General features: G+C 40.2%; 1 protein-coding gene across 3 annotated transcripts; it reads right to left on the bottom strand.

The window, feature by feature from the left end:
* Window positions 1-198: 198 nt before the first annotated feature.
* Window positions 199-25,420, bottom strand: CARNMT1 (carnosine N-methyltransferase 1). Of its 3 annotated transcripts, none has more exons than XR_011323245.1 (8): window positions 24,960-25,420; window positions 20,822-21,017; window positions 19,657-19,820; window positions 12,306-12,446; window positions 6,835-7,013; window positions 4,083-4,192; window positions 3,070-3,173; window positions 199-2,781 (listed from the first exon to the last, which is right to left on the bottom strand). XR_011323245.1 is itself a non-coding variant. In XM_069776252.1 (8 exons), exons 1-8 carry the CDS (start codon window positions 25,304-25,306, stop codon window positions 2,680-2,682), a joined length of 1,347 nt encoding a protein of 448 aa, XP_069632353.1. In that variant the 5' UTR covers window positions 25,307-25,419; the 3' UTR covers window positions 199-2,679. The 3 variants fall into 3 exon arrangements, 2 of the variants coding, with proteins under 2 accessions (XP_069632353.1, XP_069632354.1); XM_069776252.1 differs by having other exon boundaries at window positions 4,079-4,192; window positions 24,960-25,419; XM_069776253.1 differs by lacking the exon at window positions 24,960-25,420 and adding an exon at window positions 24,665-24,889 and having other exon boundaries at window positions 4,079-4,192.
* Window positions 25,421-26,998: the final 1,578 nt, after the last annotated feature.

Below are 26,998 nucleotides of genomic sequence, written 5' to 3'. Positions count from 1 at the left end.
TCCCGCTCGCGGCCGGCCCCGCCCACCGCCGAGGGGCGGGCTGCCGGGGGTGGGGGCTGTGACCCCGCGAGGGCCGCCGCCGCCGCCGCCACAGCTGCCGCGCTGACGGCAAGGTGGGCGAAGCAGCAACAGGGGAAGCCGCCCACACCTCCGTCGTACCTCAGCGCAGAGGACAGAATCAGACATGAGGGAGACCAGTCATACGGCAAATTTTAATATCCAAGAAAAATCAAGTCCATGACACACGCTGAAAATAGTGGGAAGTTCACGATTCCCCTTCGTACCTTCATAACTGATTTCAGAGCGTACTGCATATAAATAAAAATATGGGACACTTTACACATTTGTCAAACTCGCTCCATAGAAAGAAGTATTACACTGAAGATTATGCAGCATTTTATTTTACTCCCGATACCACGTACAGTTTAATAGTTTACATGGTCTTGGCTTCAGCTGATACAACACCTTAAGCGTTTTTCCCCCCATGTATACAATTGACTAGAAGAATGTGATCACATTCAATAATACATGGTCATCCCTGCACATAAAACTACAAGTGATGAATTTAGAGAACTCATAAATAGGACTGCAGGTAAATCACTACTCACTCATACAGCTTATTCACAAGATTACTCTGCATTACTAACTCTTAATGCAACTGTTCTAATTTAAAAGGAGAACAGTAGGGAAACCCAGCATTTTCTACATTAGAAACAGAAGCACATCACTATATACCTGACATAAGTAAATAAAAACATATTTTCCAAAAATAACACAAAAATGGCACTTGTGACAACATGGGGTGGGAAAGAACAAAACCACCAGAACAAAGGATATTGACATTCAACCAGAAAGCAAGATTTCGATTGCCTATTTGTGAAAAATGAGAACACCACAGTGCAAGTGTAACTACAGGCTGGGTAGGAGGCAGAAACTGGGCAATATTACAGGTAGATACACTACCCAGCAACAGCATAATTGACATTCACCTAACATCCCATTTCAAGGAGCTTGAAAATCAAGTAAAATACTAATATTCTAAGGAAAAAAAAAAATCAGAATGAAAGCAAAGAATCACAAAGTCCCTCAAAAGACCAAAAGCACAATAAGGAAATTAAAGCAACTTTTTTCCCCCCCCTTATTTTTAGGTGTGCAAGGGCTTTCATTTTTAATCTACTTGTTGCAATGGCAGTGTTTCAGCTTTAAACACATTTTTCTTGGAGCACTGTAGAACTTTGACAGTTCTTTTATGGAGCTAAATCTTGGTCGGCCACTTTTAGAAAGAAGACAGAATTCAAATAAGACTACTTTAACAAAGCTCTAACTGAAAACCTTCTGTAGACAAGAAGCCTTTATTCTCAATAAGGATTCTCAGCAGAAAGGGGCACAATACTGAAAGATACCCAGGCATGTGTTCTCTCACACAGTGTTGAAACTATATAAAAAAAAAAATTTGTGTTTTCCCTCCTTGCAGACTTTCAATTTAGGAACAAAGGCACAAATTTCTGGCCTTAATGGGAAAAATCCAAAAGCCAGTAACAGATCTATTAAAGAGATGTGACTGGGACATCACCATGAAAAAAGGGACTAGAAATAATGGGAAACAAACAAGCTATTGTCCAGTGCCATTATGACCAAATATGAAAAAACCTTAATTCCTTATCATGATGTTTTATATTTTAAAGAAATTTTTGAAAGTGGATGAAAATGGCACTTAAGCTAACCAATATATTAAGAAAACAAAATGGCTAACATGACACCTCGTCTCAGCACAGTGATTATTAATTAATGTTTTCTCATGTACATAACTTCTAAGTGACAGAAGATTCAGCCTCTTGTATGGTATCACAATTTGCAGACTAAATATTCACCTAAGCCACATCTGCCAGGAAAAAAAAAAACATTAGGAAAAGGAACCAAGAAGTCACTAAGTCACAAGGGTAAACAGATTAGTCAAAATTGGTGTTATTTCGGAACTGAGGTTAACATACCAGAGGCTTCCCTGTGACGTGCTGCTTTTTCTTCACTCAGTATAGTATTTCAAATTGCCTATAGGTTTTGTGTTTTGATTAAAGTGTGAATAGTGGTACAGTCAAAGATTACAATTTGTATAATAATCTACTTTGTTTCAGTTCCAGAGAAAATGCTCGAACAGTTCTGACGGCTATTTTATCTATCAAGAATAATTTTATCACTTTTCAACCATTTCAGACTTCATAATTTTAAGTATAGGTTTAGAAATATTTCTCTAAATGTGACACAGCTAGTACAGTAAGCACCTCTATGCATTCCTAAAATCAGAAAGTAGAAAAAAGAAAATAATTATAAATCTATGAAAAGTGAGGCAGCATATGCAGAGAATTAGCCTAGGTATGCCAAACATTAGTATTTATTCTCAAGAAAACTTTTTTTCCTTATTTTAATGCATTCCAAAGCACAAAGACAGTGTATGTGATCATTTCCTCCCCTGTTTTCACAAGTATATTACAAATACACATGGCATTGTACATGTCTGGATAGCAACAGAGATATTAAGAAAATAGACACTATCTAAATCCTATTAGGAATAAGAAGGCACCACTGATTCGAGGTTGTGTCCAGACATCACCCAGTCCATTTTATTCTCATTTCTAGCTTTCAAGCCATCATTTTTTTCTGATTAACCTATTCAGACCACTTCTATTCTGGTTTTCTCACCACAAACAACACGCATTCATAGTAGTATTTCATCATGGAGAGTTCATTCACAGTGTAAGTTGACAGTACAGATTCTTTCTCCACCTGAAAAAAACAACCCAGCAGTTTTCAAAACACCTTCTCGACAAGAATTACACAAGTTTCTCTTCATAAGAAAGAAATTGCTATATACTTGCTAGATTTCAAGGCCCATCTATACATTTTAAAAAATTAGGAAAGCAAATAATTTGCAACACAAACATTTAATTCTCCTAGAAGTTATTAGTATATGCCATTATGTTGAGCTAAATTTAAGGTAAGGGTTTATTCGAAGCAGTTTATCTAGTTTATACCAATACTACTTACTTATTGCAAACTACAGCATCTTCTTACCTCTATATGGAATCCATATTGCAGTATAACATTTTTTATATCCTCGTAGCTTAATTCTATAGAAAGTTCATTTCCCAAGTTTTCGAAGTGGTACAAGAGAGGACCTAGAGTACAAGGATACAAGGGAAATGGCTATCAAAAAGACAAAAATGTTTTAAAAATCAAAAGCACACACTGAAAGTCCAAAGAATGCTTATAGCTAGACTCACATATTCAAATACAGACAAAAGAACACAATTCCATCACTCAAATATGATTTTTACAACAAATTTCAGAATCAATGCAAAATGAAAACAAATTAGTTCAGCTGCTTATTCAACAACAGTCTCATTTCTTACCAAACTGTTTTCTGAATCTTAAAATTTCTTCAGTCTAGCATCACTGCTGTCTCTATAAACAGAAGACAGGACATACTGTGGCCTACACTCAGTAGCTTGCTTGACTGGCCAGGACTTGTGTAGTGACTGACTGACCAGTGACTGACCAGTTTCTACCACCCAAAATGTTTAACTCCTGAGTTTTGTCTGCCATTCCTTCACCATGGAAGACTTAAATTGTCTCTTTTCTCTTGAGCCAAGGCATAGATAAATCTCATTCCCAAAGCTTCTGCTTAGAAGCACAGTACAAATTAGACAACAGATTAAGAAAAAAAATGCAACGATGTATTTACATGCAAAACAAGTCCTGTTTTCTTAGAAAAAGAGCAAAAAAGAACACAGGACACTACATTTGTCAAATAACAAATGTTTGATGCATGAATGCAAAACCTGCCACTGGGAAAATTTAATTCTCTATTTAAAAATCACATGGTGTTGACTTGATTGTAACTAGCAAACACCTGGACATATTCTGAACACATCTGAGGTAACTTCCAAGCCCTAGATGTTTCTAGCTCTACAGAGTTTTCAGCACAGACACATTCATCCCCACAACTCTTTTCAAGTACTAGGTTCCTGTTACATGATCAAACAAGCCAGGGCTAGCAGAAAGAGAGGTTGGTCACACTTGCCTACATTTATCCATATTCCTCCAGGCTTTAGTATTTTCCATATAGTATCAATGTAATCAATAACATTATGTGCTGTATCTATGAAAAAGCAAGTTGCTATGCAGTCCCATGTATCTGCATAAAAAGAGCAAAGTATACAGAGATTAGTTTCAATGTCTCTACCCCTGTAAAAGTTCATAATTTAACTTTTTTGTTTACATTTGTATTGTTTATATACTCAGCATGTATATTTATTTATGCATTTTATAAAATTATTCATATGTAAATATTATAACACATTTTATATAAATGAAGGCCCAGGTGTGCTGTTACTCACCTGTCCTATGAACATCATTACCACAACTGTTAAAAATACAACTACAAAAATAGTGATTTTCAGCCTCTCTAGTTAATACCTAGGGCAATACAAGTGTGTACACTAAAGTGTACTTTCACAAACCACATAGCTTTAAAACATTTTATTCAGTATCTGAGTATTTCTCTAGCTGGTTTTTACCACTTAATTTAACAAGCAGGATCTTTCAAAGTCTACCTTTTAAAGCATGTTTTCCTGTTTTTCTCTAAACATGTATCCTTGAAATGGCAAAAGTTTTAAGCTGTGTAAATAAAAAAATTAAACTCAATTTATGCCAGTATCAAAGGTTCTAATGTAAGACAGAACCTTCAGAAAATTAAGTAACTGTTAAGAAAAGCTCCTGCAAGAAAGTTTCTTGAAGTCTAGCTGCACAATAAGGGGCAGATCAATAACTATATAATCCTGGTGAACAATGGCTATGGGTCTAATAGGGACAGAAAGGTGGAAACAGAAAATAGATGTCTCAGGTGATAATCCAATACTGTGTAAGGAAACAATTGCAACTTCTAAAAAGCCATATATTAGAATATTAGATTACATATAAAACAACCGGATAAGTGCTACCCTTGATCAAATCCCGAATATGCAATTGGTAGAGTAGGCATAAATAAGATAGTCTTCTACAGGTTAATTCAACATTAGGTTAGTCATAAAACATTACTTCATAGCTGCAATGAGGACAGCACAACTAACCTGGTATCACAAGAAAAAATAAGGTTATTTGTACTGACAGAAGTCTCAATCTTTCATAATTATCATGTCCATAACATGCTTCTGAAATATTTACTATTGACAGTCACTAAGTATATATTTTTTTCATTTGTAATTTGCTACTACTGAAACAGTTTACTTTGCTTTTACAACAGGAAATAAATTAACAAAAAAATACTCATGTTTCTATTTTTTATACTAAAGAAGAGAAGTGACAAGTTACATTGTTCCCTCTGTAGCTGTATTAGGTTTGTGTGGCAAGGTTTTGGTAGTGGGACGGGACGGGGGGGGCTGTACCAGGGGTGGCTTCTGTGAGAAGCTGCCAGAAGCTTCCCCCATGTCCGACAGAGCCAAGGCCAGCCGGCTCTAAGATGGACCCGCTGCTGGCCATGGCTGAGCCCATCAGTGACAGTGGTAGTGCCTCTGGGAGAACAGATTTAAGAAGGAAAAAAACTTGTGGCAGCACAGAAACTGCAGGCACAGAGAGGAATGATAACATGTTAAGAGAAACAACCCTGCAGACCCCAAGGTCAGTGAAGCAGGAGGGGGAGGAGGTGCTCCAGGCGCCGGAGCAGAGATTCCCCTGCAGCCCGTGGGGAAGACCATGGTGAGGCAGGCTGTCCCCCTGCAGCCCAGAGAGGTCCACGGTGGAGCAGATATCCACCTGCAGCCTGGGGAGGACCCCACGCCAGAGTAGGTGGGTTCCCGAAGGAGGCTGTGACCCCATGGGAACCCCGCGCTGGAGCAGGCTCCTGGCAGGACCTGCGGATCTGTGGAGAGAGGAGCCCACGCTGGAGCAGGTTTTCTGTCAGGAATCGTGACCTTGCAGGGGACCCACGCTGGAGCAGTCTGTGCCTGAAGGACTGCACCCCATGGAAGGGACCCATGCTGGAGCAGTTTATGAAGAACTGCAGCCCATGGGAAGGGCCCATGTTGGAGAGTTTGTGGAGAACTGTCTCCCATGGGAGGGACCCCATGCTGGGGCAGGGGAAGAGTGTGATGAGTCCTGCCCCTGAGGAGGATGAAGCAGCAGAAAAATAACATGTGATGAACTGACCGTAAACCCCATTCCCCGTCCCCCTGTGCCGCTGGGGGGGGTTGGTAGAGAATCCGTGAGGGAAGTTGTGCCCGGGAAGAAGGGAGGGGTGGACAGAAGGTGTCTCAAGATTTGTTTTTATTTCTCATTACCCTACTCTGGTTGATTGGCAATAAATTAAGTTAATTCTCCCTAAGTTGAGTCTGTTTTGCCCGTGACAGTAATTGGTTGAGTGATCTCTCCCTGTCCTTATCTCGACTGATAAGCTTTTTGTTATATTTTCTCTCCCCTGTCCAGCTAAGTTGGAGTAAGAGTGATACAGCAGCTTTGGTGGGCACCTGGCGTCCAGCCAGGGTCGATCCACCACAGTAACATCACTTTTCTAGATCAAGTAAACCTTTCCATGATACTACTATGCTGTCTTACTCTAAAAGGAGCTACTGCAACAAAGATCTGTTAGACAAGGAGGTATCCACATTTTGTTATAACTAAGAAGAAAAGCTGATTTGTACTAAGAAAATCTTAGTACAGTTAGTACTTTTTGCTTAATGCTTGTAGATACAGTTCCCTTCTATTTGTAATCACTAACTGTCCCATAACAAATACTCTGACAATACAGTTACATGGATAGCCTAGAAGTTTGCATTTACTCACTGCACTCGGAATATATTTCTTGAAAATCCCCTGCTGTCATAGAGAAGTTTGAACCAGAAGGAAGACTGTGAGGATCAACATCAGGGAAATAAATTGGACGTATCTGATCAGCAGATCTTCTGTTATTGCTAAACTGATGAATCCAGGGATAAAGCTTACATGAGTTAATTTCAGAGCATCTGCAAAATACAGAAATCAGCACAATTCAGTTTCAACTCATTGCTTATCTATTATCTATAAATGTAGGAGTCAAAGACTTTCACCAACATCTATTGTTTTGTTGATAAAGTTCTTGCAAAAGCTACATGTTTTCTAAAGGACTTTTATCTAGTTCATAACACTTCACACTGCCCGTCAATTTATGAACTGATCGAAAACCCAATTCTACTCTTGACACACAAATTACCACCACAAAATAACTGCTTTTTTTAATTTTAAAATTTTCTTTTGCCACTTTTTTACCATTTTCCCTAACTTATTTCTCCACTGAAAAGAAAATGCACAAGATTCTTCAATAGGATTAATGAAATTTATGATTTAGTATGTTCAGTAAAGCTAAGCCTTTCTGAATGATTTTTCAATTAAAAAAGAAAATTAGTAACATTAGTTACATGAATTTTATTGGAAACATTCGTTCTCATTCTAGACTTTTCTGTCTTTTCTGAACCATAATAGTAGGGGTTTTGAAGCACAGCAGAAAAAAAGCATTTTTCAGATGCTAACTGAAAGGATACTTTTAAATTTCAATAAATAAATTCCATTTTGCAAAGCATAATAGTTTTGCACTGGATGTCATTTTAAGTTAGTGACATCTGGAGTGCTGCAATTATGCTAAGTAAACAGGTCTTTGTGAAATAAATTTGTGCGTTGACATGACCAACTAAGTCAACTCTTACTTTACAAAGTGATAAGATATAGCATTAGAGTATAAAAAGCAGCTTTTCCCACAGTTTTAAATTAAAAAATGAAGGCATTTTCTTTCAGAGACAACAGAGGACACATCCATCCCATAAACATGTATCGCCAAACCCTTCATAAAGTGCAAACTCTACCAGGTTATAGAACATGCACTCTTTTGGCTGGTGGATAGAAAACATCTGTAGTCAAGTCTTTGAAATAACATTTGTTACCTTCTTCATGTCATACTTATATTTCATTTTATCAGTAAAAAAAAATACAAAACCAACCTGTATTTGAGCAGCAGTATACTGCGCTCATTAACTGCCTCTATATCGAATGAATAAATAAATAACAGGTATCTGCCGTCAATTAAAGGAAAAAAAGCAGGGAAAAAACCTTATAACATTGGTAACATTTTATTCAAGAAAGGCATTTTTATTTTGGTTAAAAAACAAAACAAACCAAACAAAAAGCCATCCCCCCAAACAAACAACACCCCCTTAACAACAACAAAAAAGCCCACCCCAAAACCCTCACATTGGCCAGTAAAAGTTGTGTTAACTATTCTAGCATTCTCCTTATGTTCCCAGTCAATCTGTATCATCCTCAGAACATTTTTCTTTAACAATGAAAATTTACCCAAAAGCAAGGTAAAGAAAGTAAGAGATCCGAGCAGATTAGAAAGGAAGTTTTTTTTTCCTCAGCTATACGGGAACACACACATCCCTGTATTTTTTTTTTCTCAGCACAAAGTATATTCTTGTAGACTTTCGAGCAGTCCCCAAAAGAATTCCAAATTTAATATAAAAGACCGATCCCTCTCCATATTCAAGCTCTAAAACCTTCCTTTCCAGCTTCAGTAACTTATACTTAAAAACTAAGTACTGCAGTCCTTCACAATTCCATCCTTGCAACAAAAGATGAATGATGTAAGTTATGTTGTAAAAATTTAACATCTTCAGCTAGGTGTGACACACTTCAGTATTTCCATAGGGGCAGGGCATTTACTGTTCAACATTCAGTCAAAAAGACAGTTCTGGAAAAGATGGGTAGGTCAAATGCTACTTCTGACCACAGATTTAAAGATAAAATGCCTAACTGTTTTCATCCCAAGGCATTCATGGACATGCAACAAATACAGTTAAGCAGCCTTCTCAAATGCCAAGATTTATCTGAAATTACATTATCCCCAGAAAGTAAGTATTAGCCAATTATTAGCATGAATTCTACTGGTCTTAATTAAAGCTTTTTTAAACTAACCCTGCTCTGGCTTGGCTACAAAGTGATTTTCTATTACTTCAACTGAACTTTCTCAAATATTAGTAGGTTGCTACTGAACAGCTGTTGGACCAAGGCTACGGACCACGTGCTCTGAATCTCCAGCTGCAGAAAACAAGTCAGCAACCACCTGCTCCAGTCTCCTCCACACAGATACCACCCTAGTGTTGTTTCCCCTCCTGTCAGATGTCAAAGGGAAGTAACATATGACCTGTGGTTCTAGACTGCCTGAAAATTTTGGTATGCTTTCCAGAGCCAGGACAACAGATTATGCTTTTCAGTTTTTTCTCTTCTAAAACATATAAGAAATGAAGTGTGTCTCTACATCACCACCGATCACCTCTGCCATCTGTCATATGCAGAACTCATGTAAACACTAGAAAAACACAGCAGCAGTAAGAACCTTACCCATACAAGAAAAAGCACAATTTCCCATACAAGGACTGCAGCAGCCTTGAAGCCATTGTAGCTTAACTACTGCAGGGTCACTTTGTTTTCAAATTAGAGCTTCCTCAACTGAATAATGCACTCTAATTTCAAATACAGTGACCACAGTTATGCTTTGACGCACTCTCTACATACCATGATGTGCAACTTTATCCACAGTAACAAAAGTTCACAATTTAAGAGAATTATACCACTTCGTATACAGAAGACTTAAGTCACTGCCACATCTAGGAGCCCACTGCAGTAGTTGGCTGGACACTCAAGACAGTACTTTGTCTTCCTAAAAATAAACCAAGGTCAAAGAAAAAAGGTATATCCAAACTAAGAATGTTAGCAAAATCCTCATGGTTTTATCAACTGAAAACAAAAATTAATTAAATTAAAACTGTAGTTAAAAACTAATTTGCAAAATCCTTCTTTCTTACCACTCTTCCAGAACTGGTATCTTCAGCTCATATTGATCATTGCTGTTTCTTCCAGTTCCAGGAAGGCAAACATCCATTTCAGAAGGCTAACTGCAAACAGCCACTTAAGACTAAAAAGAAAGACCCAGAAGTCCCTAACACCTTCTTAATAGACATTCCAAGCCCACAATTAGATGTGGCAGAAAGGAATGCTTGGACTTCAACTGAATTGACTGAAATTCAGAGTCACATTAGCAGTATTTTCTTCCATGCTAACAAGGAACTTGTAACTGACAACTTGCCCAGCAAAGATCAAGATTACAGCAGCTAAGCAACGCTCAATTTTGCTGGCTAAAATCTAATACTGTTAGCAAATCTCATGCATCTACACCTTTCCTAAATATCTTATATAAATACGAAACACCACATGAGCATTAGATGCTGAGAATGATTACTATCATAAGCTAAGCATGGATTTTCAGGAGAATTCCACACATAGGCCAAAACCTCATTATTTAAGGAAGACAAAAAACATGTCATCAGAGGTAGCTAGGGGTGAAGTTAACTTTCAGGTTTGAACCACTATGACAGCTGATGAGCGCTCCCAAAGATGGCAAATGAATACTTGTATGCTGCTTTAAATAATTTCAGAAGTTCCAAAGAGCGTAAAAACCAGCAAGGCTGTATACCTAAGGACAAGAAGAATGTGATGCCCTTTCGGTAGCTGCAAGCTTTAGATCAGCTCAACTGTAATACACAATTTCACCACCAGATGAGTCATTGTCCTAGTTTCAGCTGGGGAAGAGTTACTTTTCTTTCTAGTAGCTGGTATAGTGTTATGGTTTGGGTTCAGTATAAGAATGTTGATAACACTGAAGTTTTCAGTTGTTGCTAAGTAGTGTTTAGACTAAGTCAAGGATTTTTCAGCTTCTCATGCCCAGCCAGCAAGAAGGCCTGGAGGGGCACAAGAAGTTGTGACGTGACACAGACAAACAGATGACCCAAACTGGCCAAAGAGGTATTCCATACCATATGATGTCATGTCCAGTATATAAACTGCGGGGAGCTGGCCTGGGGGGATCGCTGCTTGGGAACTAACTGGGCATCAGTCGGTGAGTAGTGAGCAATTGCACTGAGCATCATCTGTTTTGCATATTCCAACCCTTTTACCATTATTGTCATTTTTTTATTGTTATTAGTTTCCTCCTTTGTTCTATTAAACTGCTCTTATCTCAACCCATGAGTTTTACTCCCCCCCCCCCCTCCCATTCTCTCCCCCATCCCACTGGTTGGGGGGTGAGTGAGTGGCTGTGTGGTGCTTATTTACCAGCTGGGGTTAAACCACAGCTGTCATTTAAGAATGACATAAGAAAAAGAACAAATAAACCTCTAGCAAATATCTGTTTTCATCACACTGACCAATACTGTTTTAAGCAGACATGCAGCAGCTGTAATAAACAGCGTTTCCCCCTTGTTTTTGAACAGTAAGCTATAACAGATTTAATATCATCACAGTCTGCTGTGGACAATCAGTCTACAAACAGGGCTCCAAAACATCATGATAATACCAAATACAAGCCACTAGTTTAGGTGTTTTCAGTGAAGGTGTATAATTTCAGATTGAAGAATGAACTGGCAAATTCTGTCTCTCTGAACCTGGTACCAACTCCCCCAAAAAACAAAACACCGTCTCAGACCTCTTTCATACTTGCCCACACATAGTCTTCCCACCCTCTTTCTGAAAACGAACAATTGAATTTGCTGCCTTCTATCCTCTCTAATAAGTTCATTATAAAACCAGTAGTTTCTAATTTAGGTGACAGAATACCAAATACAGAAATGTCACTCGAAGTTGAACCTATAAAGCAAAATTTACTACCTTCAAATTTAGTACTTCAGCATTAATTGCAGAACTATTAACTCTATTATTTTAGCCACTTGCTTAAGAAGTGGTTCAGCATGCTGCAGTGGTTTGTTTTTCATGTCAAAACAGTGCCTAAAATTTTAGCATGGAATGTAACACTTTCTTTAACAAGATTCCTCTGTTACTAATCACCAACACTAAGTACCATGCATATATTAACTAGCCTATATTTGACACCAGTGAGATAGGCATGCATTTTACAGAAACAGATGTGAAATAAACCATAAAACCTATTCAAGATTATGTAGAAAATCTGTGGTACAATCTAGAGATTTTAAGTCTCATAACTTAAAAGCCATGTTTCCTGCTATAATTTTAATGACTCGGATAAGAATGGTTTCCTCCCCCCTTTATCCCACTGATTTTTTTTTTTCATTAAAACATTCTATGAGTGGTTATGTGTGTCCTGTGTTAAGACTTACAAATCTGTTCTTGTGAGTTCTATTTATTCAAGTTTTTCTCATTTATAATTTTGCCTCCCTAGGTTTCAATCAGCAAGTAAAACATAAGCTATGTACCTGTTGAGTACAAAGTTAGAAGAAAAGAGCATAAAGAGGCTCCATTCATTTCCTTGGCAAGCATAACCGAGCATAGCTATTTCCCACGCCAATCTACCTAGCCCAGCACCAGGTACCAGGATATTAACTTTGGAGAAATCCCTGCAACAGAACAAAAATAATAGTTAAGTCTTTATCTGATACCTCTTAACAAAACTTACAGAGGTCCAGTCAAACATTTCCCCCCACCATATACTTAGATATTATAATGTATTTCCTGTATGACTTTACTTTTTAAATGCAAACTGAGCTAGTTCTGATGAGATAGGTTAATTGTGCAGTCAAAACAATTCACAGAAATGACCCATAAGAATATATACAACCCTCGTTCAGAATACAGAGCACAATTACAAAACAGTTATTTTCCTGAACACTTTTACAGTTATCAAGCTAAAAATCTCTTAAGTGAATCGAAGAACGAACATTATCATATAGCACCAGTTATTTTTCTGTGAGGCTCACTGATAACTAGTAAATATTCTAGAAATCTTCTTGGTTACATCACATGAAAAATAAACAAGTATTTCGACATCAGAAACACAAAACGAGCAAAACTTCCATAAGCTGATGAGCAATTCAGACTTTAAAAACCTTAAAGTAGTTACCTTCTCAACAGCTGTGGGTTTTACATATGCTGCTCACCGATTTCACTGAAGCACATTAAGTGACATAAGATCTCCTAGATCAAAGTACATTGCAGCTCTCTAACCCTTCAGTTCCCATAATTAAGCATCAAGTTGAAGACAACCAGCAGAAGATGTCTGGCAGGGTGTGTTTACTGAGATACCTAGAAAAACCTCTCCCATCTTCCAAGTTCAGCAACTAATAAAGAGAACTAAGAATCTCAAAATTTTCTCCTCTTCCAGGCAGAAAAGGCAATATATACATATTCTAACCATTAGACTTCCATCACAATGCAATCAAACCTTCACTCATAGACCAAGACACTCCCACAACAAACTGAAAATATATGTAATCTAAAAAGAAACAATTTTTCAGTTTCCAGTCATGAACAACACTTCATCATTTCATATACCAAAAAACCAAGTGTGAACACTCAAAGACTACCCTCTCTTTTGTATGTAACCTTCAAAGACAAAACATACATTTATCAATTTATATGCAACTAAATGAAGGAAGCCACAATCGGCACTTCCAAACATGATGAAAGAAAGCAGAACACAAAGCCTGTGATTACATAAAAATTCAGGATGCCAAAAAGGGTTCGAAAGAGTTAGCATGTTGCACAAGCATGAGGATGAGTGAAGGAGTTATGTAAATTCTGAAAAGTCATACATTTCTGAAGACTATTACCCAAAACCAAAAGAAAGCATTATTGTTTTCTGAAGATCACACAAACTAGCAAAGCAGTTTTAACAGTGCCTTTTGGTTTGTGGCTTAATCATCTAATTAATGAAACCTCCCAAATGGAAAATCAAAGTTCTTCTCATTCCTGATTTTCATTTCCATTCCATTATACTTTCAGATTCTTTGGGTTTTTATTATTATTATTATTATTATTATATTGATTGGCCAGCCTCCTCTCCCCACAGCTGTTGGGTTGATAGGCCAATGTTTTTATGAAATTATGATATTATCATATTGATTACATTGAATATTATTATATCAATTAACAAGAAGCAGGAAATCAAGACTTTGCTATCACTTAAGAGCACTCTGTGAAGCAACGGTTCTCCTTATCTCTTCTAGAAGGAAAGCCAGCAGAAAGCTAGCCAGGAAGTCTACTGAAAAAAGGAAGATTAATTCAGGGGAAAACTACTTGCTCAAGATGAAATTTTTGACAATAGGGACCGAGAAGGAAGAGGAAGAAAATCCACTTTCTGGGAGAAGCTAGAAAAACCTCAATCTTGCAGCTTTATCTATTTGTAGTGGTACACTGTTACTCCAAATGCATTCCCGACCTCATCTATTTCTTCATTTCCTTACAATTTAACTTCATTTATAAAATATTTAGGCTAGCTCTACACAGGTTTTTGCACCCCCATGTGGACATTTCTATAATGAAGGGGTTGAAAAGACTTATGCCACTTCAACATTATCACATCTTGATTAGAAAACACACTTTTCTTAAAACAACCTAATAACTAATAGCTATGCAGGGCACCTTTATTCATCCTAAAACAAGATAAAGCCTCTAACAGTCAAGTAAGTTGATTTTAAATTGCCTGTAATTCTCTTCCATCTTTTTACTTCACAATAGAAAGCTTTTCTATCTCTCAACTAATTTTCCCAATTCTCTCTTAGGAAACAGTTGATTTTAACTGCACCTTCCTTTGCACCTTTATTAAGGGATTGAAGTCTGCCTGGAAACTTCTTAGCAATTTAATTTATATCTATCCTCTTCATAAGAGTTGCTAGGGTCTGGTGCTGGTCACCAACTTCATTTCAGCATACAGAACACAGCTAACAATACAATATAATCAAATCTGAGTCCACTAACATTGATGCTAGCCTTCCAAAATGGTTTAAGAGTATTTTTTTTAATCTATAATACCAGAAATCAGGTATGCTACTGCATAACAAGTGGCGACTGTTGATAGTGTCCTGCTGTCAAAAAAAATGCTCAAATACCTTTTACTTTTCAAGACTTAAAAGGAATTTAGTGACAAACCATTTATGAATTTCAAAAAAATTAAGGTACAAAACCAGTGGTAGTGGGAACATGCCGATGCACTATATTATGCTAATTTTTTAATCCTTAGAACAGCTAAGAATTTTTAACTGCACAGAAACTGCTTTTTTAATGGCTACAGTCATAAGATAATTTAGAGGTCTAGAAAAACCTGCTTTCCTTTGGTGGATATGCAATTGCTGCAGTAGCAAAAGACAATTACAAAAACATCCAAGACTGTGATAGCTGATAATAGCCGAAGGTTACCTACAGTGAAACTAGTCTTGAACTAGCCAGCAGCAGCAGGATTTCTATGACACAGATCTAGCACTGGCTAGGAACTTAAATAGGTATCCAACAAGTACCCATTAAAAACCTGTGGGGCAATAGGGAAGAAATATTGGCCTATCAACACAACAGCTGTGGGGACAAGGGGCTGGCCAAAGAGAAGGGAAGAGGGCTGCATGGTACTGTTTGGCCAAACTACTGAAACTGCAGCAGTCTCTTAAAAAGACAGTGGAGAAGTATCAGAAACAACTAAAATCTGTCATGCCATTATTGTACTGCATTTTGCAGTGTGATTTATTTTCAGCTTTTAGAATTTTAATGCCATTAATGAAGATTTTAAGTTGGTGTCCTTTTTTAAAGGGAAAAAATATACATTATAAAAATAGAAGCTTCTTATTTTATGCCTATTGTGCTTTAACAAAAAATGATGGTGCTGAAGGGGTAAACTGAATTTCAGTAAAAGAAAAATTAGTGTGTGTGATCAAACACAAACGTCATTTTCATAAACTAAACACTGCAATTCAATGTTATCTAATGATAAGAAGTGATAAGAACATACAGCCGATACTGTGGGACACCTTTCCTGATGTCTTTGTTATCTCTCTAATGTTTGTAAATTTAGATAGTGAACAGATGCAATTCTCAGTATAGTATTTCTCGTAATTTTACTGTAGTCATATTTTCAGAGAGACAACTACTTATCAAATAAAATAACGAAGGTAGCTATAAAGCACAATCATTTGAAGAGCAATTCTTCTCCAAACTTAGCAGCTGAGGTTTATATACTTCCATGTAAAGACCTGCAAAGCCTTCAGTGGACTGCAGTAATACTGAAGATATAGTTTGCTCTTAAATCCAATGTTTAAAGCAAAGTTTAGGCTAAGTACAATGTTTGACAAGATTAAAAACCCTGCAAGAACAGATGTATTTTAAATGAAGTTAAATAAATTCATATAAGGCAGAAATTTTATCATCACTATAAATGTGACTGAGCACATGCAAGAAGTATAGCCAAGCTCAGGCTTAGGACTAATAAGCTATGTTTTTCAAATAGAAAGAAAACTAAGCACTGACAATTTCTTTTGGGCTGTCCTGCCAGCATCTTGGAAAATGCAATCAATCGCCGGACAGCATGACAGATTTAAATTTCAAGTTATAGGTGGTTCCAGAGGCCAAGTTAATGAATGAAGGAAAACTTGGAGAAAATACCTAAGTTCCTGTTCTTGGACATGGAATGATAATTAACTAAAAGGTTAACTATTTCTTTGGTTCCTTTTGGACAAGAAGCTGATGATCTTTGCATCCTCTCACATAAGTAGGAAGGGAAACAGTAGAAGTAAAAGAAAATAAAGACAACAAAAGAGGGGAATTAGAAAAAAACCCCCAATATACCAGTATGCTTATTTAGATTGTCAACTTAATGTTTCCCCATAAAAATGCTTTAATGAACACATTCCATCAAAAAATAAAAATGTACCTATGTTCTACTATTTCTCCCACAGAAAGCAGTGATCATGGTTCATTCAGATCCAAGAAATCCAAGAAATTTAAAAGGCTTCATCAAAAAGTAGACAATATTATAGAGACCCTGTGAGATGAAACACAAGTAAATTCCAACATGAATAACACAGGAAGTCTATCAGTTCTTCAGGAAGACCTTATCTCACAGGACTTCACTTAAAACTGCTTTGTTGATCCTACTAACAGATTCTGTGTTAAGGTGCTAAACAGAAAGAAGGAATTACTTCTTAAGAGGAGTGGGAGGCAGAAACAGCTTTTGCCATTTTATTTTAATTTTAGATGATGGTCTTCAGAAGACTGGACTGAAACACAAGGTAAAAGTAGCACCTACTCACAAGACTGTTCTAATTTACAGGTGCTTTCCACCATTGCTTGTATCTCTTCTGCGTCCCAGAAGAGCAAGCATTTAGAGCACTTTTCCTGTTCTTCACAGACCCAACTGAACCTATACAGGCCAATCTTGCAAAGAAGAGCAACACAAAATGTGCATGCGTGGAGCAAAACATACTTGAATAGTTTCAAAAATTTAAACTCCTTTTTCACATTATTCCAATGCATGGAATCAATAATGTTAACAAATAACGTTAACTAGAAACTGAATGTACAATTCCATTGAAGCCATTAAAAAGTAAAAGGTGACTTGTACTGACAGTTTTAAAATATTTATTTCTCCATCTTTTTCAAGGCAAAATACATCTAGACAAAGCTGTTTTCATCACCCACTGCCAACAATACACTTTTTCTCTAGCATTCCCTTCATCATCTCAGGAGACTTCAGCATTCTGTGCTACATAAGGGAACTCTAAAGAAATGCAGAGCTGCTCTCTGAGGTTCTATCTACAGGCTGTTTTCCTCCATTAGCGCCCACAGTCAGTCCTCTCCGGAGGAAACTTTGTACCCGCTATACACAACAGCCAGAATAACCACTACAGTTAGTTCAGGCCCCGTCCATCCCTTCAAACTGAAACAACTGCTCCCCTCCAAAACTGTAAAAAAGGAACCAGACTGACCAGCCATCTTGCCCTGCCAGGGAAGTTACTTCTCGCACAAGGGTGAGGTAGCACTGCCAGTTATGCCTGATAATGCACAAAGAGAACAGGCCCTTCTGAACACCTCTGCTTCTCGCCTCAAAGAGATAAATTACACCTAAGTGGGAGAGCCTCTGGTCACTAGGAAAAAGAGCAAGCTGATGATAGTAACGATATGTTAACAGAGAAAAGGTTTTACGTAAGTGCTAGGACAGTTCCATAATGATCACACTTTTAAACAGGTATATATGTAATACACATTTTATAAATAAAAAAATTGTTTCATCTGACAAACTCAAACTTGTAGTAGCGATGTTTGATCTATACACTGATGTTTTGAGATTTCTGTAGTGACATAAAAACCCCAAACTGGTATTTCAGAGCCATTACAACAGGGACAGAAGCACTGTCACATTAGTTGTGTTTGACAACAACAAACAGAATTCCTTGTAAAAAAGCACAAAGCTATCAACTTCAGATTCACCCAATCTGTTACCACGTTGTTTCCTAACACCAACTGTAAGTTTTGAAATAGAATTGATTGATGATAAATGTAAAAGTCAAGACTTTTCAGGTTCAGTCTCGCATCTCTTGACGTAAGGTACCTCTCTCATAACCAAAATGCTTTAAAAGCTAGCATACAGAGAAAAAGGTGAACTGCTACCTTGAAGATCAGGATGATTACTTTCAAAACTATGACTTTTTATACATCTGTAGATCAGAGGTACATCAGGTAATCTGTAGTATTTAATTCATTTTTATCTTATTTAGGGGACTATTAGCACTAAAAACGTTGCAGAAAGTTCACCTTCAGATAAAACATTTTTAGTGGTGCATCCACGTGGAGATAAGTTAGCCCAAAGCAAAAGAAGAAACGACCAACTATGTTCACTCCCATGTTCTGCCACCACTAACAGTCTTTACTAATGAAAAGATGGCTAGTGGAAGATATTTTCAAATTGGTAGGAATGCATTATTAGCAATTACTGAGAAAGAAGGAAACCCACAGTACCACTAAGCTATATCAAACCTAAGTTCTGACCCGTTACATTTATGAGCACAAAGTTCACAGATTTTCCCATTATAAGAGTGTTAAGTTTAAACTGAAATGTACTTTATGATGACTAGGCTGACTAAATGGCAGAACCATTAACACATTCTTACAGCAGTAGTACCTTCTGAGATTCTACCAGTATACTCCTACTTAAAGTTACCTAAAACACCCCGCCAATGACTATTTTGGTGGTGTTCACAATCCAATGCAGTTACAAAGCTACCCTCACATAATGCAACAAGACTTTAAGACTTGTCTTGTAACACCTGTCTGAAACCAAGGCTAGAATTAAGTATTTGCAGGGTAAATTCTTAGTGCAATAAAACTGTGCTAGAGGTTAAGAGTCTTATTCCCTCCTTCCACCATGAAGGGCAATACTCATACTCGCTGCTGTCACAAGGGTCCTTCCCTTCATCCGCATGCAGCACACGCTCTCTGAGAATCTGCTAACCTGCACACTTTACCGCACTGAGCACAACTGAATTAACTTCACAACTTCCTGAGGTCTCTTACTTGAAAAGTTAACAGATCTCCCGTTACATCAAGCTGCAGGAAAAAAAAATAAATTATTTCTTGTTTACCTGGTATTCCTCTCTGAAGTTTATGACTATGCTCTTTTCCAACACCTTGTATTAGAAACAAAAACTTTCTTGATTAAAAAATAAATTCCACTGCATTCACAATAATTTCTGTATTTTTAAATCCAAGCTTTTCATTACCTGACAAAAACTTGTTAGATTAATGCAACAGCATATGCCCACATAAAAGTAAGTCTTAAAACACTATTACCATCTTTCTTTTGGGAAGTTCTTTACAATTTCACTAATGATTGGCTGGTAGCAGGAATCTCTCTCAGGCTTTCCCTCTTCACTCCAGTCTCTCACAAATTGCTTCAAAGTGGATTTTAATTTATCCATGTCAAATGTTGAAGCTGGTGTAATCTTCCCTCTTCCCTGATTAAAGTGGGGGGAGGGGGAAAAGTTAGTGGAAAATGTACCAAGTACCTTTAGTCTTGAAAGGAAAAAAAAAAAGTAAATTATAAACAGACAAAAGCCATGCTATAAGGGCTGTTGGGAGTTTTAGCTGACAAAGCACTCGCCTTTCACTCCTGGGACCAAGGCTCAAATCCAACCTACAATCCCAAACAAACTGAATTTACTGATCTCAGTTTGGCACCCAAGAGACCAAGGTTCCAGATCAAAAAACCAATACATAGTATGGCACAGCAGAGCACAATTGGTAATCCTTATTCAGGAAAGGACCAGGGCTTAGCTAGTGCAGAGGTTGACCTGCTTATACTGAGAAAAGGATCCCTTTAGGTACTGATAAGGCAACACTGAGAAGCTCACATTAGATCTGCCCATTACTGTTACCTTGCCTGCAGATACCAAAAAAGGACTTCAGTTTCCATCTCTGCCAGTCTTTTAAGTCTGAGAGCATTTTTTTTTATAGATATGCCACACTGAAAGAGTAGGTAAGTAGTGAAAAAGTTTTTACAGATGAAAACATTAAAAATTCTTGGCCTATCTAAAATTGTAACTGATTTAGAAAGCTTAACATGTAATAACCTACAGTAAGACAGACAATACCATTTATGCTCTACATAGTTAACTGAAAAAGTAAGTTTAAAATGTAACCAGGGTAGAACTAGAACTCTGGAGTGAAAAACTGCTTTTTTACAATAAGTGATTACTGTCATTTGCCAGATTCACAATTAGTTTTCATAAGTATAACTACAAGGACTAACAACAAACAGTTTTATTTCACATCTTGTAGAGCTGATGTTTAAGACAAGAGTGAGAAAATGTAAGCAAACAGGAAATAAGAAAGGGGAAAATAAAGAAGGCAAAAAGAAAAGACAGTTGGAGGCCTAAAGGTGTGAAAAACAAATGTAGAAAATCTAAAAGCGTACAGAATTTAATTTTGAAGTATGAAAAATTCCATTTTAACATACATCTTCTCCATATTCTTTATTTTCAAACATATGAACGCAGTCATTCACAATGGTCTGTAGTATCTCTTGATTATGGTCAATGCACTTCCGAATCTTGTCAAGGTGAGGAAGGAATTGAGGAAGAAGATTCTGCTGGTTAGGTGGGAGAGATTTAAACTGCCTCTCTGTTCTGTTCACTCGTTCGTGCATATTTGTTCTAAAAAGCAAAAAGTTTAAGGGCTTTAGATATTAAGAAGCAGTACACACACTAAATACAAGTAATTCACTCTTAAGCTACTCTAATTACAATTACTCATTTCTTTAGACACAGAAAGTGATCAGACTTTGCAATTCCTTACTAGAGAACAAGTTTTCAATATTTTTTTAGGCAAAATGTTTGTTTTAAGCTTTAGTTCTACATTACTGCTCAACATGCTGCAGTTTAAGAGGAACATTGTTTTCTTCTTGCAGTTTTGTCATCAGCCACTCATTTCCAGCATAGGTGATGGCTATCTTAATACATGGATCTATGAACCACCAGCCCCCAAACCCATCAAAACCAGCCAGATTGTTTCACAAATGCAATTTAAATTGAATGAATAGCTGAATGCTATGGTAAACTTTAGCTAGAGAAATAATGAGATGTGGAGTGTGAACAGGGATCCTCAGAATCAACTGCTTCTAAAAGAACCGTAGAAGTCACAGCTGAACCATATCGGAGTTCTGGCAGCCACACTAAGACACTAAGCTACCTTTTTTTTTTTTTTCAGCATATTCCCCTCAAGTATGAGTACTGTGAATTTGATCAAGTAACTGATCCAGGCTAAAAATAACTCTTCCACTTCCCCAAAATAGAAGTTCCATAAAAAAGGTGAATCTACTGCCACAAGAAAGAGGTCTGGTTTTTTTTTTCCTTCTTCCTTCTCCTTACCCAGAACAGTTCTACTCTCTACCTTGTTCTAGCACTCACCAGGCCTGGCACAAAGCTCGTTTAAGTTGCTAACCCTGAAGAGACCTGTATAGATTTTGCTGGATTTGATTTCTGTCAGTTTAACAAGTCAGGTTGGCTGAGCACAGTCATAAGGACTTGTTATGGGTTTGTGTGACACGGGTTTTTTGATAGTGGGGGAGGGGGCTGCAGAGGTGAGAAGCTGCTAGAAGCTTCCCCGGCTCTAAGTCAGACCCACCTCTGGCCCAGGCCGAGCCCATCAGTGACAGTGGTAGCGCCTCTGGGAGAACGGATTTAGGAGGGGGAACCTGCAGTGAGTGGGGGGATCGGAATGTGAGAGGAAGGAACCCCTCTGCAGACACCGAGGTCAGTGCGGAAGGAGGGGAGGAGGAGCGGGGGAGGAGGGGATGCCCCTGCAGCCCGTGGTGAGACGGCAGGCTGTGTCCCCCAGCCCACGGAGGGGAGCGGGGGAGCGGAGGCCCACCTGCAGCCCGGGGAGAAAGGAGCCCACGCAGGAGCGGGGGGCATGCCCCTGAAGATGGCCGTGACTCCGTGGGAAAGCCCACGCTGGAGCAGTTTGTGACTGAAGATCAACCCACAGAAACGACCCATGCTGGAGCAGTTCGTGAAGAACTGCAGCCTGTGGGAAGGACCCATGCCAGAGAAGTTTGTGGAGAACTGTCTCCTGTGAGAGGGACCCCACGCTGGAGCAGGGGAAGAGTGAGGAGTCCTGCCCCTGAGGAGGAAGGAGCGGCAGAGACAAGGTGTGATGAACTGATCCCAGCCCCCATTCCCTGTCCCCCTGCGCTGCTGGGGGGAGGAGGGAGAGAGAACCGGGAGTGGAGCTGAGCTGGGAAGGAAGGAGGGGTGGGGGGAAGGGGTTCCAAGGTTTGGTTTTCCTTCTCAGTATCCTTGCTTTGTTTTGATTTGTAGCAAATTAAATTGATTTTGTGTTTTCCCCAAGTTGAGCCTGTCCTTTGCCCATGACCATAAGTGGTGAGCGATCCCTCCCTGTCCTTATCTCGACCCACGAGCCTGCCTTTATATTTTCTCCTCATCCCACCGTGGCCAGGGCAGGGGAGGGGGGAGAGTAAGTGAGCAGCTGCGTGGTGCTTTGTTACCGGCTGGGCTGAAGCCACTACAGGACTCTAGAGAGAGAGGTCACAAAGTTTTGGCAGCAGCAAATGACTTTATCAGGTCAAGTCATACTGCAGTTTCTTAGACTCGGTGTCAGCATACAGCAGCAGAGTTGAAAACTAGCCATCAGAGAGTAAGGTGCAACTGCTGCAATTTTAGCTGCAACCTCATTCTGGAAATTTGACCAGTTAATACCTCTAAAATTACATATACGCTACTAAGAAGGGCATGTTCACTGCAATAGCTACACTGGTTTAAAGTGACATTTAAGAACAAAAACCAGAGAAGGAACAGTAAGAAAAATAAATTCATCCTCTACATAACGCACATCAGCTTAGCTTAGTATCATGGTCTTGAAAGTTTTGTCAGAAAAACTCTTTGAACTAATCCTCCACCCTTTCAAGTTGAATTGCAACCTTCTAGCAGAATGAATAATTCACTGAAATCAGAAGAACTATGCACAAAGAATGAAGTTAAGTCCATGTATCTCCAGAAGACAAGAACTTTAATCTGGACTCATCTGAAAGCATGGTATTGCCTTATTCATACAGACATTTCCAGTTAAATTCTTTTTGACTAGCAAGATATGTAATTTCACTTAAATTCCGAGTTACTTCTTTGAGGCAGAGGTAATTAAATTCTATTTCTGTACAGGAAATTTGAGTCATATCCTTTTGTTACGTGTTTACTTAAACTGAAGTATTCAAAAGCAACCCAGAGTCACAGTTGAGCATGAGGTTGAGAAGGATGTTCCCAGCTTCTAAGGCCTGAGGATACAGGAGGTGTGCTACCTTTGTGGTTTACCACCTAGTCCCCATCTTTGCTCAAATATGAACTGGAATAAATTACATCTGCTCTGTGTGTATTTTGGCATTTTGCACACCAGGTGAATGACCCCACTTTTGGAACAACACAACTACATCACTGACGTAAGTAAATTACAGTTGGTTGTTGTGCTAGTAGTAATAACTAACATAAAGTCTTTGGTGCAGCCAAATTGAATTAGAGAATTCCGTTTGGAAGAGACATTGAAGTGTCATCTAGACCAACCTCCCACTCAAATATTAGTCCTGGAAAACAGCAACAAGAAAAAACCCAAGACATAAAAAGAGTAAACAGAAGAAATACTCTAAGTATGACCCACTCCACTCCTTCCAAGAACCCCACTGTCATGTAAAAATTATGCTTGTTTTACATTGACAAAAATTGCCTAGCACATAATAATGATTCAGACGATTGGGGTTTGACAACTTAGGTATACAAATATGTAGTGTAGCTCTAACCCAAATCTGCTTCCCAAGCCTAGAGTAACAGAAGAGTTTACCAAAATACTGCCAGAGGACTGGCCTTTTTCAGCCAGTCCCCTCCACCTCGCTATTTGAGTAACTTTTGTTTCTGCTTCCATTCAATGGATTGGGATATAAAGTCGGGTCCCTGTGCCCCCACCTTAATCTCATTCCTACAAGGCCATCGAGGCCTTTACTGACTCCACCAGTGTCCAGAAAACTAAATTTATAAAAAACGGCATCCATTAGCCCTATCAACAGGTCTTATCTCGCGTGCAAATTAACACGTCTTTTAGAAATGTCCCCAACAATCGAAACACCGTTTGCACTTCTTTACCAGCAGGAACTACTATTGTTTTGAGTACTCTCCAGCGTCTTAAAGCGTTTTATCTTATAAAGAGACCTTTCGCACCCTCTTCAGGTGCGTCGTACTTTGAGATGACTTGTGGCTTCCCCCTCCCCCTTTTTATGTTTCCTAGCCGACAAACACACCGAGGCGACTTGGGGCACATTCAGAAAGGAAAGGGGAGCGGAGGTCCCTTCCCGACTCGAGTTTCTGTCCCCCCGCCACAGGCATGGCGCTCCCCGGGGCGTACAGACCGAGGGCGGCGGCCACACGACATGCACGGAAGAGGAAAGAGCTCCGGGAGCCCCGCGGGCCGCCCGCGGGGCCGGCGAGCTCCTGACACCGGCGGAGGCAGGTGGGTGCGAGGAGGAAAGGGGAGGGAGGAAGGGAGGGAGGGGACGCTCGCCGGGCCCCACGCACGGGGCGGCAGGTCTCGGTTACCCGTAGTATCGGAAGGCGTTGATGATCCTCCGGAAATGCTCCCGCTCCAGCCGCTCCTCCTCCGCCTCCTCCCCGGCTGCCGCGGCCGCCAGCGCCCTCGGCTCTTGCGGCTGTCGCCTGCGCCGCTCGTCGCTCAGCGAGGCCGCCTGCTCCACCTCGGGCTCACCGCACCCGCCGACCGCGCTCTCTCCCGGCCACGGCATCTGCTCCCGCTCCTCCTCGTGGCCCCGCCGCAGCCCCCTGCGCATCGCCTTGGCCGGCGGATCCCTCTCGCTCGGAGGACGCGGCGGCGGCAGCGGCGGCGGCGGCGGCTGCGCTTTACGGGAGACGGCGCACGTGGCCGACATCCTCGCAACGGCCGCCGCCAACGGTCGCGCCCGGCGCGCACGCTCCTCCGCGCACTTCCGGCGCGGGGTAGAGGGAGGCAGACCGAGGCGCGCCAAGCCCGCCCAGGCAGGCAAGCAGGCAGGCAAGGCGGGGAATATCGCGAGAAGATGGGCGGCGGCAGGCGCAGGCGCGCTCCTGCCGGCGGTGGGCGGGCCGGGGCCGGGGGGGGCGGTGAGGTGAGGTAGCGTAACGTAACGGGCGGGCGTGCGGCTGCGGCGGCCGCCAGGTCTCGGGTGATTTCTGCACGGGCGACGAGGTGGCCAGGTTGACGGTGGAGCCCCCAGGCGAGAGGCAGAGGCAGCCCCGCTGGCGGTGTTTTAGATCAGTGCCCTGGCAGAGCACTCGATATCCACGCGTTAGCTGCCGCAAGGAGGGAGAGAAAACTCACTGTGGAAAAGTGCTAGTCCCAGCCTGTACAAAATGGCACGCTGGGCTCGCCACGTGGCAGCAGTGATGCTGAAACGCCTCTGGAGCAGACCTGAGGAGGATGCGTGCCTGCCTGGCCCCTCTGGAGTCCTCACGCAGAAGTTAATGAAGTACAAGTTCAGCAGTTAATAAAGCGCGGCTCTCGCTCAGTGGGCCACGAGCCTCAGTCTGGTCGGCTGCTCCAAGTTGTGGTAAGTTAGGCATCCAGCCCCATCCCGTGGCCAGCCGCAAGCACGGAGGTCGCTGCGCTGACGAGAGGCAGGAGCCGCAAAGGGAGCCCTGCAAGTCCCTCTGCGCCGGACCAAAGCTGGAGTATGCTTCCTGAAAACAAGCACGAGTAACAACTGTGGGGACCGAAAAGCAAGGAGGCAAGTTAAGCAGTGTCCAGCAATGCATGAGTCACTAAATGCTAATACAGTAACACACTTTCACACTGTCAACAATTGAGACAATTGAGCACATCCTCCTCCACCTGACGAAACTTGTTTGACCAGGTACTGACGCTGTCTGTATCCTGCAGCAAGTCACCATGCATCTTTCCAACTTCCTTTGAGAAGAGGCGGCTCATACCAGAGGCCCTCCTTTGTATGGGCCTATCCCCTCCTAAGTTTGAGGACCTGAAAGAGTACTACCCTACAACACTCTCTGTCTAAAGACATGCAGGAATTGGTAGTCTTTTAGTAAACCAAGTAACATCAGCTGAGGAACAGAAGTTTTTTGGCACACTAACCTCCTCTCTGTGCAAATAGGAGCATCAGCCTCCTAACAAACACTCTCACTTTACTCAATGTTTTCCAGTTTTCTTCACTCTTGTGCTGCTCTTGCTCTCTTGCAACTATGTTAATTGACCCTCACTCTTAATGTTTTCCAGTTTTCTTCACTCTTGCACTGCTCTTGCTCTATTTCAAGTACATTAACTGGTGGGACAGTTTTGACTACAAAGGTGTTCAGTGGCAGTGCCAGAGAAAGCACAGATATCCCCAGTTGCACAGACAAGAGTCATTGTTCCCAAGGGCACATTAAGCGGTTTCGTAAAGTAGGAAACACCATGTATTTGACAAAACCAACATCTGAATCAATGATACAAAGTGTAAACAGTTAGAAATTCAGCTTTTAGACTTAACTTTGAAGGTTAGAGTGGGAGCAATAGCTCTGTGAGATGAAAAGTTTGTTCCTACTACATCGGCGTTTATGACTAGTACACTGTCGTATTTTTTCCCTTATTT

This window comes from Haliaeetus albicilla, chromosome Z (genome assembly GCF_947461875.1).
Source record: "Haliaeetus albicilla chromosome Z, bHalAlb1.1, whole genome shotgun sequence".
Classification (NCBI taxonomy): domain Eukaryota; kingdom Metazoa; phylum Chordata; class Aves; order Accipitriformes; family Accipitridae; genus Haliaeetus; species Haliaeetus albicilla.
The sequence above is the reverse complement of the archived record's forward strand: the minus strand, read 5'-3'. Positions and strand labels throughout refer to the sequence as shown.

What these genes read in the sequence shown, in the direction of transcription:
- CARNMT1 (XM_069776252.1), bottom strand. Translation starts at nt 25,306, where the DNA reads ATGTCGGCCACGTGCGCCGTCTCCCGTAAAGCGCAGCCGCCGCCGCCG. An exon ending in TCTAACTTTGTACTCAACAG is followed by an intron (nt 7,014 to 12,305) that starts GTACATAGCTTA and finishes TGTATTTTGCAG; the next exon opens with ATGCTCTGAAATTAACTCAT. An exon ending in AGGAATATGGATAAATGTAG is followed by an intron (nt 3,174 to 4,078) that starts GCAAGTGTGACC and finishes CTTGTACTCTAG; the next exon opens with GTCCTCTCTTGTACCACTTC.